This window comes from Papilio polytes, unplaced genomic scaffold (assembly GCF_000836215.1).
Source record: "Papilio polytes unplaced genomic scaffold, Ppol_1.0 DF824493.1, whole genome shotgun sequence".
NCBI classification, from domain to species: domain Eukaryota; kingdom Metazoa; phylum Arthropoda; class Insecta; order Lepidoptera; family Papilionidae; genus Papilio; species Papilio polytes.
The window spans coordinates 258,435-269,366 of record NW_013524711.1 but is presented as its reverse complement, the minus strand read 5'-3'; the positions used below and the strand labels follow the sequence as shown (position 1 = coordinate 269,366).

Below are 10,932 nucleotides of genomic sequence, written 5' to 3'. Positions count from 1 at the left end.
TTTACACACTACACACCAGTGGTAGAGACCACGCAGAAGACAGGTGTGAAGTGGAAGCAATTCCGTGTTTCGTCTAATGGGTGTGGTGCCGGAGGCCATATTTTAGTCCCTTTCTTTACCACCCTTTTCTTATAAGAAGTGGATAGGAAGAGGAAGTGGATTTGACGGTGGAGATGCATAGGAAAGGGAAATATCCTCTTTATATGTGTCTCCTCCTCTGTCGGATAAGGGTAGGCAACGCATCTGCAATTGCGGATGTTTTTAGGCAGCGATCCGCCGCTTGCTCGTTTACTATCTTATGTTATAAAAAAATTAAACCATGATTGCGTTCTAACTTTCTCTGACAATAAACACACTCTCTCTCTCTCTCTCTCTCAACATAGGGACTACATCCATTTCTATCGCACGATACGCAGTACGTATACATCCATCTCTCACTGAGACTGCATCTATCTCTATCGCACGTTACGCAATATATACATCTGTCTCTCTCTCTCACCTGTGGGCAGAGAGCTTCAATCTGCGCAGCGGCGTGTCTCACCATCTTCACGCCGTCTTCGTTATTCGACATGGAGCAGACTAAGTTCGCCACCTGGAATAAATATAAAAATAATTAAATCCACTTTCCATCTATCTTACTAATTTTACTAATATTATAAATGCGATAGTTTAGATGTATATTTGTTAGTTTGTATTTTAAAAACAGATCTCAAATGTCAGATGTAAAAGATAGTCTAATACAGTGTTTCTCAAAGAGGGTGATAACGCCCCCTTGGGAGCGTTTAAAACCTAGGGGGGGCGTTAGAGAGCCCCAAAAAAATGGGGGAATTGATGTGGGTTAAGGGGGGCGATGAATAAATTGTAATTTCATTTATTTTTACAGTATTTTAAATTTCACTAAAATGGTATAAAAATGGGGGGCGCTAAAAAATCATTGATTTTCGTAAAGAAATAAGTTATATATACTTTGGTCTAACACATAGGCTATTTGTTTTGATTTTTTTATTCGAGTCGCGGGCTAAAACTAGTAGATAAAGATATAGATATATACACTCTTTGTTTTATGTATTAATACTTTTACACACACAAAACCTTTGTTTTTTCTAAATACAAGGTCAAATATTAATATCCCATCACAGTCTACCCCTATGTGTCACTCACCTCAACGAGTTTATTCGCGTGTTCAGTGAAAACTATCGCATATTCCTCAACCTCCTTCTCATTGCCATTCCTCGCTGCCTCCATCAGCACCAGCAGCGGCACGTTGGTCTCCAGGAAACTGCACATACACACAAATAAACCACATAAGATGCCTTGTACACGAAACCATGCCCACAATTGTGTTAACTCCTCCTACAATATTATTACGCCTGAGGATGCTCGCACAAGAATACGCCCACAATTGTGTTAACTCCGCCTACAGTCCACAGTATTAGCTCCGCCCACAATATTATTGACACCTAAGGTTGCTCGCATACGAGACCAAGCTCACAATACTAGCTCCGTCGTCAGTATTATTAACACGTAAGGAAGCTCGTGGACGAAACCACGCCCACAATATTAATCCCCCTTCTCGATCAGTAAATTCTTCCTCCAATAAATGTAGCCCCGCCTCCAACCACGTTAACCCCACCTTAACTTCAACACCACCCTCAATTGACAAACATACCCCTACCCCAATCTACCGCTCCCAATCTCTCTCTCTCTCTCTCTCTAACCCCAGGAGCATTACCCCTACCCAGCCCCGCTCTAAGATTATCCCCATTCTCACTTATCAATGTCGTACACGCCCCCAAAAGTAAACCCACTCTTAATAGTGTTAACCTGCCCTAAACAACCAAACACGTATAAAACTCCGTTAACCCCACCCCAGCAGTTTGCCCCACCAGCAGTTACCCCTCATCAGTAGTTATCCCCACCAGCAGTAACCCCAACAGAACTTATCCCCACCAACAGTTATACCCACCAGCAGTTATCGCCACCCACAATTAACCCACCCACAGTTATCCCCATCTACAGTTATCCCCACCTACAATTATCCCCATCCTCACCTATCAGAGACGTGATCGACGACCGCCTTGCGCAGCTGACGGCGCAGATCTCTTGTCTTGCGGCACATGTGCTCGATGGCGCGCTCCAGACCCTCCGACTGCTCAGATTTACCAGCCTGAGGAAATACAACCTTATTACTATAAACATAGAGTGTATATTTAAAACACTGTAAATAGAATATTAATATAGACTAGCCGTTGTCGTGCGGCTTCATCTGCATAGTGGAAAAGTTGTATTTTTAATTGTTAATTTTAAAATTCAAATACACAAATGACAAAAGCCTTTGACATTGGATACCAATTACTGTAAGCAGCAATCTCGCTTTGCTATTAGCTTGTAGTTTTTGTCCCTTTCCCGCATTATGGCTTTTTTTTCAATAGGCAATATGCATATGACGCCAAATTGTACCAAACTGTTTTTAAGTAAACTTTATTACTGTAAAACATTCCTGAAAAGATTTTTTTAAATATAATGTGATTTAGTGGCAAAATTTAATCATTAAAGTGTCTTTTTTCAAATTCCCTCGCTAAGTTCTAAAACGCACACTATTGGTCGAAGCAAATGGCTTATCTAATATGGCGTCGCTGTGTTGTCAATACACAGTTCATTTACGTTAGTTTATATAGAAATACACTCTTGAAGTATTTTACTGTAAACACGATATCAAAACCAAATTTAAAATAGGAAATTAATGAATAGAATTATTCATTAACGCTTATTTGTACCAGGAATAATAAAAATGAATCGATTTTTGACTTTTTGACCTTGAGAAACTTTGTTGTGTTTTACATCGAAGTGACATCTGAGCGTAGGTTATGAATGGAATAAGACGATTGACGTCACGTGTCTCATGACAACTCCGGTCGCGTTTTAGTCGCTCGAAAATGGTCGTAATTTTATTTTATTATTATTGACCGACTTCCCAAAAGAAGGGGGTACTCAATTCGTCTGTATGTTTTTTTTTTATGTGTGTTACGGCATAACTCCGCCGCTAGTGGACCGATTTTGATAATTTTTTTTTTATCCGAAAGGTAATGCTTGCAGGTGGGTCCCATTATTTTTTTTACTCAATGGTTGAATATTTCAATTTTTTTTTCTAGTTATTTATAACAAGTACAATAGTTTAAAAAAGCAAAAATACATGCACATTCCCTATAGGAAAATGATATGTTAGAAAGGGACAAAAACTACAAGCCAATAGCAACAAAGCAAAATTGCTGGCGATAATTATTATACAACACAAAAGCCTTTATAATTTAAGCGTTTGGAAAATATTTTGAACAAAGAATTTCAATTGCCAGTATAAGTTAACCTGTAAATTGAACCTTATTAGTATGTGGATAGAGTTGAACTTACATTGGTCATATACTCGTGCAGCAGTTCCTGCAGCGCTTGTCGCACCGCGTTGCATTCCGCCACGATACGTTCGCGTCTCTCGTCCCTACATACAAAAATACACTAATATTATAAATTCAATTTTTCCCTCAATATTATAAATAAACACTCTAATTTTTGACCGACTTCCCAAAAGAAGGAAGTACTCAATTCGTCTGTATGTTTTTTTTTTTTATGTGTTGGCATAACGCCGCCGCTAGTGGACCGATTTTGATAATTCTTTTTATTATATATATATAGACTAGCTGTTCCCGTGCGACTTCATCCGCATAAAATTATAAAAAAATTATTATATTGTTTACATGTATCAAATTATCAATTGCAAATGTCAAAATGACATGAAATGATGACAATCTTGTTTCCTTGATGTTGGCAGCAACTTATGGTCTCTTTCCCACATTAGAGTTTTTATCCAAAAATTTACCTCATAAGTTTAATGGCGTGAAAATATATAGCCTAAAGTGTGATGTAAGTGTAGGGCTTTTTATTAAAAAAATAATTATCAAAAATATGTTGTAATTACTGACATCTTAGGCAACAAAGATGTGTGTGTTTACGCTTTATTATAATAGTATAGTGTATAGATGTAACCTGGTGCAGGAGCTGTCGGCCATGAGCGCGGCGCCGCTGATGATGGACTCGAGGCGCTCCTCCAGCGACGGCCGCGTGCGCAGCTCCGAGTACGCCAGCGGCTCCATCACCATGCGCTCCTGACACGACACACACACCATCACACCATCACACCATCACACCATCACAGCGTCGTTGCGTCACAGAGACACAAGATATGGGAGAAAACGAGAAAAATGCTGATGTTTCTTTACAAACATCGTTACATGAGAGAGATAGAAGATATGGGAAAGAAAGAGAAAGATGCAGTCGTAATACAAACATACGTTACATGAGAGAGATACAAGATATGGGAGGGAAAGATGGATGCAGTCGATACCATTACGTATCGTTGCTTGAGAGAGATAGAAGTGGGGAGAAAGAGATAGATGCAATCGATACCATTACACATCGTTGCATGAGACACCCAAGATGTGGGAGAGAAAGAGATGGTTCAGTCGATATCATAACAAACATTGTTACAATATATAGGAGAGAAAGAGATGGATGCAGTCGATACCATTACGCATCGTTGCATGAGAGAGATAGAAGTGGGAGAGAAAGAGAAAGATGCAGTTGCGTTACAAATATCGTTACACGAGTGATAAAAGATATGCGAGAGAGAGATAGTTGCAGTCGATACCATTACGCATAGTTACGTGAGAGGGATAGAACATATGCAAGAAAGAGAAAGCGATAGACGTATTGTCACACTTAATCATTACAAACATCGTTACATGAAAGAGATACAAGATGTGGGAGGGAAAGTGACGGATGCAGTCGCATTCATTACAGACGTAGTTACATTAAAGATAGAAGATATATGAAAGAAATAACGAGAGATACAAGATGTGAGAGAGTGAGATAGATACCGTCGATATCATTACGAACATTGTTACATGAAAGAGATGCAAGATATACAAGAGATATACGTATTGTCACACTATCATTACAAACATCTAGACATAAGAGAGATAGAACATGAGAGAGAGAGAGAGAGAATTTAAATTAAATTGACTTACATCAAAATCATCAAGCGCTTGAGCCAATTCCCCGGGACCTTCAATAGGCGGGCGGTTGTTACCTGAAATACATTTAAAATAATATAAAACTGTATCCAACACAAATTCTGTTCACTTTTTTCTTTTTTTCGCAGACAGAGTTGCGGGTTAAAGCTACTCCATACTAATATTACAAAGAGGAAAGATTTAAATTTTATGTATTTTTATATGTACTGGAATAACTCAAAAACTACTGGGGCGATTTTAAAAATTCTTTTACTATTAAAAAGCTACATTATCACTGAGTAACATAGGCTATATCGCACCAATATAATAAATGCGAAAGTTAGCCTAAACGGCTGAACGGATTCATATGAAATTTGCTATAGATGTAGTCTGGAAGAACACATAGGCTACTCAAATTTTTTTTAATCCACGCGAACAGACTCACGGACAAAAGCTATGTAAAGTTAGTCTTTTTTATATAAACCTGCTGACGGCAGCGGACGGCCCTGAGCGACCGCAGATATAGTATCAACAGCGGAGCAAACAGCGCGCAACACGAAGTCCCTGTTGGCCTTTGCCGCGGCCAGCTCCGGGTGACGCACGTATACCTACATAAGTCCCTCATTTACAACTTACCTGACTGTACTTATATATTAACAATTACGAATAAAAACTTTATTTTATTGTTTAAATAATAAAAAAAAATAGTTTTTTTTAATTTGCCCTTTGAGCAGGGGACTGGTGTGAACACCATTATTATTAATAAACTTATAAATAAACAAGTACGTAATACTTAAAGAAAATGAATTAGAGTATATGTGAAATGTTGGTGGGTAATGTGTAATGTGTAATGTGTAGTGTGTATGGGAAGTGAGTCTTTTTTGATTAGGATTATCTATACTATTATAATAAAGCGTATTTCTTCAGCATTTCTGATTCAGGCTTGCTCGTTAGCAACAAAAATTCCATTCGAATCTTCTTTATCCTGCTAGAATCTTACCTTTGAAGCAGTGAGCAGCATAGTCGAATGCTTCTTCAGCACAGCTCTTGCCGCTGCCAGTTCATCCTTCATCCTCGGCTCCTTTAACTCCTTCTGTCTCTTGGCAGCCTGCGCCGCCAGCTCGTTGGCTGAGCGACCAAACTGACGAGCGGATTCCACTAACTCTGACTGTGATGATGCTGATTTCAACTTGTCTAAGTCAGTTTCTACCTAAATTGTGAGGAAATTGATATAATAACGACTTTCGTAGCAAATGTACAGTCGGGAAAATTTGCGGTGTATTTTTTATTATGAAACAAGACGTATAAAATACAATGCGTTTAAATCTGACTGTACGAATTAAAGTTAGCGATACACATTTACAATATTTTATATATATATATAAACTAGCTCTCGCCCGCGACTCCGTCTGCGTGGAATTTAAAAATCAAAAGCAAGTAGCCTATGTGTTCTTCCTGACTACTCTCTACATATAAAGCAAATTTCATTGAAATCCGTTCAGCAGTTTAGGCTATAAACACTAACAAACATCCATCTAAACTTTCGCATTTATAATATTAGTATATAAATTATAAATGCGAAAGTTTAGATGGATGTTTGTTAGTGTTTATAGCCTAAACTGCTGAATGGATTTCGATGAAATTAGTACAATCTACATGTATAATGTCTCACAAAACTTAAAAAAAAAATTTAGTATAGAGGATAGTCTGGAAGAACACATAGCATAGTTATTTGGACGGTATCGCTAGCAGAAGCCAGTAAACATCCACCGACAGTTGTCCCGACTGTACATGGAAGTACACATACTTTTTTTTATTTATAAACTTCTACAGACTTTTGGTCCGTACTCTTTTTTGCACAGTTTGTTTTTATTTTCTTTTTTTGTTGTGTAATGCTTATAACACTGAGTTTTTTTTAAATACAATTATACTACTACTTTTTATACTAGGACGGATGTATCCTTGAACAGAGTCTATATATTTTTTCAGACTTACGATCGCTGTGACGATGATTCTCTCGGTCGACGTTTTTATCGCATCGTACCCATACTTACTGCTCTCAGTTTAGCCAGCAGGAGATGCACATCCACCATGTCTGCGAGGATGAGGAGGCGAGTGACGGCGGAGAGCAGCGCCCGCGCCGCGCGCACCATGGCGCCGCGCACCGCGGACGCGCACGGCTCCTCAGAGAACTCGCGAGCGGCCAAAGACATCGCCGCGCCTGACACACCACTAGCTCACAAACACACTTCTTTGTTGCCTAACATGTCAGCAATTACACCATATTTTTTAATAAAGCCCTACGCGTCACGCTTTAGGCTATATATTTTCACGTCATTAAACTTAGGGGGTAAATATTTTGGTTAAAAACCCTAATGTGGGAAAGAGACCATAAGTTGCTGTCAACATCAAGCAAGATTGCTAAGGTTTGTCATGTCATGTCATGTTGACATTTGCTATTGATGATTTGACAAATGTAAACAATAAAATAAAATTTCTATAATTTCATGCGGACAAAGCCGCACAGCAACAGCTAGTAGACTATACTTTTAACAGTGGTAGAGCCCGCTTTAACATCTCCGCACTGTAGGGCTCGCCAATACCACGACCACACAAGACAGGCGTCAAGTGGAAGCAATTCCAGAAGCAAATGATTGTGGTGACAGAGGCCTAATTTAGTCCCTTTCCCTTTCCACCCCTTAAGAGAAAAGAATGGGAAGGAAAAGTGGATTTGACGGTAAAGACACATAGGAAGGGGAAATGTCTTCTTTATGTGCGTCTCCGTCAATGAAGGGTAGGCAACGCTGCAATAGCGAATGTTCATGGGCAGCGGTTTTCATTTCGGTGAATTCATGCCACTTGCTTGTTTGCCATCATGTTGAGGAAGGAACATACCCTAAGTTAGGGTGACTAGGCCATAGTCAAGCACACTGCACTGCAGATTGACTTTACACATTTTAAAATCTCTCTGTCGATATGTGCACCACGATGTTTTCCTCTACCGTAAGAATTCGACAAAATTAAGTGCTATGTACATTTCGAAAAAATAAAAAATCACATTGGTACAGCAGGATTCGAACCCAAGAATGTCAGTGGGTCAGTGGTTTAAACACTTGTCTTGTAATACATATCCTAAATCTAGTCCTAATCCTGACATCCTAAACTGCTGGAATCTAGAACACAGACTTTCTTAATTCACAGTTTCACTATAAACTATCTCCACTCACCGGCTTTCCTGACCTCCTCCACCGCAGTGAGCATCTCCTGAGTGATCTCCGGGTTCTCGTATGCGATAGTCTGACCTCGTTCTATGAAGATCTCAGTCGCTCGCTCCACCGTAGCGACTAGAGCACTCGCACGCTTGGATTTACCCGCTGCAAGTTTTTTTATAACGGTAAAATATAAAAATAAACAATTCTCTATACTAATATTATAAAGAGGAAAACTTTATTTATTTGATAGTAATGAATAGGCTAAAAAACTACTGGGCAAATTTTAAGAATACTTTCACCATCAGAAAGGTAATTTATTTATAACAAGGCTATATGTTTTTTACGCAAACGAAGTCGCGGGGAAAAGCTAGTTATCAATATATCTATACTATTATAATAAAGCGTAAACACACATTTCTCTGTTGCCAAGATGTCAGCAATTACATTATATTTTTTAATAATTCTTTTTTTAATAAAAAGCCCTACACTTACGTCACACTTTAGGCTATATACTTTCACGCCATTAAACTTAAGGGGGTAATTTTTGGATAAAAACCCTAATGTGGGAAAGAGACCATAAGTTGCTGCCAACATCAAGGAAGCAAGATTGCCAAGATCATGTCATGTCATTTTGACATTTGTAATTGATAATTTGACACATGTAAACAACAAAATTAAATTTTCATAATTTCGTGCGGATGAATTCGCACGGGAACAGCTGGTTACATTATAAATTTGATAAGCAGCTTGATGTTTCTAGAGTATATTCTGTGAGAAATTCACGGTAACCATGATATATTTACTACTATGCATGTGAGAAAACAGTGGTAGTGCCCGCTTTAACATGTTAGCACTGCAGGGCTCGCCCCCAATACCACGACCACACAGACAGGCGTCAAATGGAAGCAATTCCGTGTTTCGTCTGATGAGTGTGGTGCCGGAGGCCTAATTTAAGTCCCTTTCTCTTTACCACCCTTTTCTTATAAGGGGATGGAAAGTGGATTTGACAGTAGAGGAGATGCATAGGAAGAGGAAGTGTCCTCTTTATGTGCGTCTCCTCTGTCGGATAAGGGTAGGCAACACATCTGCGATCGCGGATGTCTATGGGCAGTCGCTTCGCCATTTTGGCAGATTCAGGTGGCTGCTTGCTTTGCCACCTTATGTTATAAAAAAAAAAAAAATACATGTTGAGGAAAGCCTGAATATGGGATACTTACTTTCTTTATAATTTCACGATCATCAGCAAAAGCAAGTATGTAATATAGTAACTTTAGACTTACGTCTCTTCTTCTTTGCAGTTTTATCCTTGCTGTTAACTAGAGTAGTCACTTGGAGTACAAGAGGCTCCAGAGTCCGCTCCACCGAAGTCGTTCGGATCTCCAAGTTCTTGGGATCCCATTTCAATGTTAACTGCCCAGTGGTACCGTAAGGGTCTGTTAAGGTCGCCATTTCTGTAATATACCAAGAAAATGGGATAATTATTGTTATATATGTTCATTTATACTAATACGAGCTGTTGCCCGCGACTACGTACGCGTGGTATTAGACAACATACAAACTATAAAAATTACAAAAAGCTACGTATCCCTCGGGAACCGGACATTTCTCGGAGATGAAGCTTATCCCATGTGTACTCCACACTTTGTTTTATATCTGTGCCAAATTTTAATAAGATATGTTGAACCGTTGCAGAATGATCGAATAAACATTAAAAAACTAAATTAATGAAACCCACAGGAACCATAACTATTCCCGGGATAAAAAGTAGCCTATGTGTTCTTCCAGACTATCCTCTACATCTATGCCAAATTTCATTGAAATTCGTTCAGCTGTTTAGTACAAACTCTAACAAACACACATCTAAACTTTCGCATTTATAATATTAGTAAGATTATAAGAGGAAAGGTCTGTATTTTTGTATGTATTGAAATAACTCAGAAACTATTGGGTCAATTTCAAAAATTCTTTCATTGTTACAAAGCAACATTGTTAGTAACATAGGCTGTATTTTTTATTCCATGTAGGCAAAGTCACAAGCAACATCCTGTAATCTACACTAACATTATAAAGGGGAAAGATTTGTATTTTTGTATGTATTGAAATAACCCCGAAACTTTTGGGCTGATTGTTCAAGGAGTTTTTACACATTTTTGAGTCAGGCCCTTAGAAAAGAAGAAGAAATTAAATTATTTTAAAATTAGAACTCATTGTTGACGTCATCACTTTTTTCTAGTCTTTTTTCTGTACATATTTTATCAATTACACATGTCTCCGTTAAAAATAGTTTTATTTCTAAATCTTTTACGATATACATTGATTTTAAAAATTCTTTCACTATTTCATCATCATCATCATCTCTTTATCCTACTCCCGTAGGGTCGGCACAACAGGTTTTTGTCCTCCACATAACTCTATCATACGTCATCTCAGACATCACTCCTTTCTTGATCATGTCACCTTTTACACAATCCATCCATCTCATTCTAGGTCTACCTCTACCGATGTAACCTTCCACACTCATAACTTACGTTCTCCTTGTAATATGCGATTCATCCCTTCTCATAACATGCCCATACCATGCTAACCTTTTACTCCTTACCTTCTCTACTGGGGGGGCGATTTGTGTGTTCCACCTCCCCGAGTGAGCAGGAGGTATC

The 10,932-nt window shown here is 38.6% G+C and overlaps 1 protein-coding gene across 1 annotated transcript in view; it reads right to left on the bottom strand.

Annotated features, from left to right (window-relative positions):
* The window catches only part of LOC106100896 (catenin alpha), a 63,605-nt gene that overhangs the window by 45,981 nt on the left and 6,692 nt on the right, over positions 1-10,932 (bottom strand). Inside the window, exons 2-12 of the mRNA XM_013280346.1 lie at positions 9,556-9,726; positions 8,291-8,437; positions 7,118-7,284; positions 6,064-6,273; positions 5,548-5,671; positions 5,079-5,140; positions 4,039-4,157; positions 3,409-3,493; positions 2,052-2,167; positions 1,162-1,279; positions 500-592 (exon numbers count right to left, since the gene is read on the bottom strand). Of these exons, the coding sequence (XP_013135800.1) occupies positions 500-592; positions 1,162-1,279; positions 2,052-2,167; positions 3,409-3,493; positions 4,039-4,157; positions 5,079-5,140; positions 5,548-5,671; positions 6,064-6,273; positions 7,118-7,284; positions 8,291-8,437; positions 9,556-9,724 (1,410 nt within the window). The 5' untranslated portion in view covers positions 9,725-9,726. The remainder of the gene's footprint in view (positions 1-499; positions 593-1,161; positions 1,280-2,051; positions 2,168-3,408; positions 3,494-4,038; positions 4,158-5,078; positions 5,141-5,547; positions 5,672-6,063; positions 6,274-7,117; positions 7,285-8,290; positions 8,438-9,555; positions 9,727-10,932) is intronic.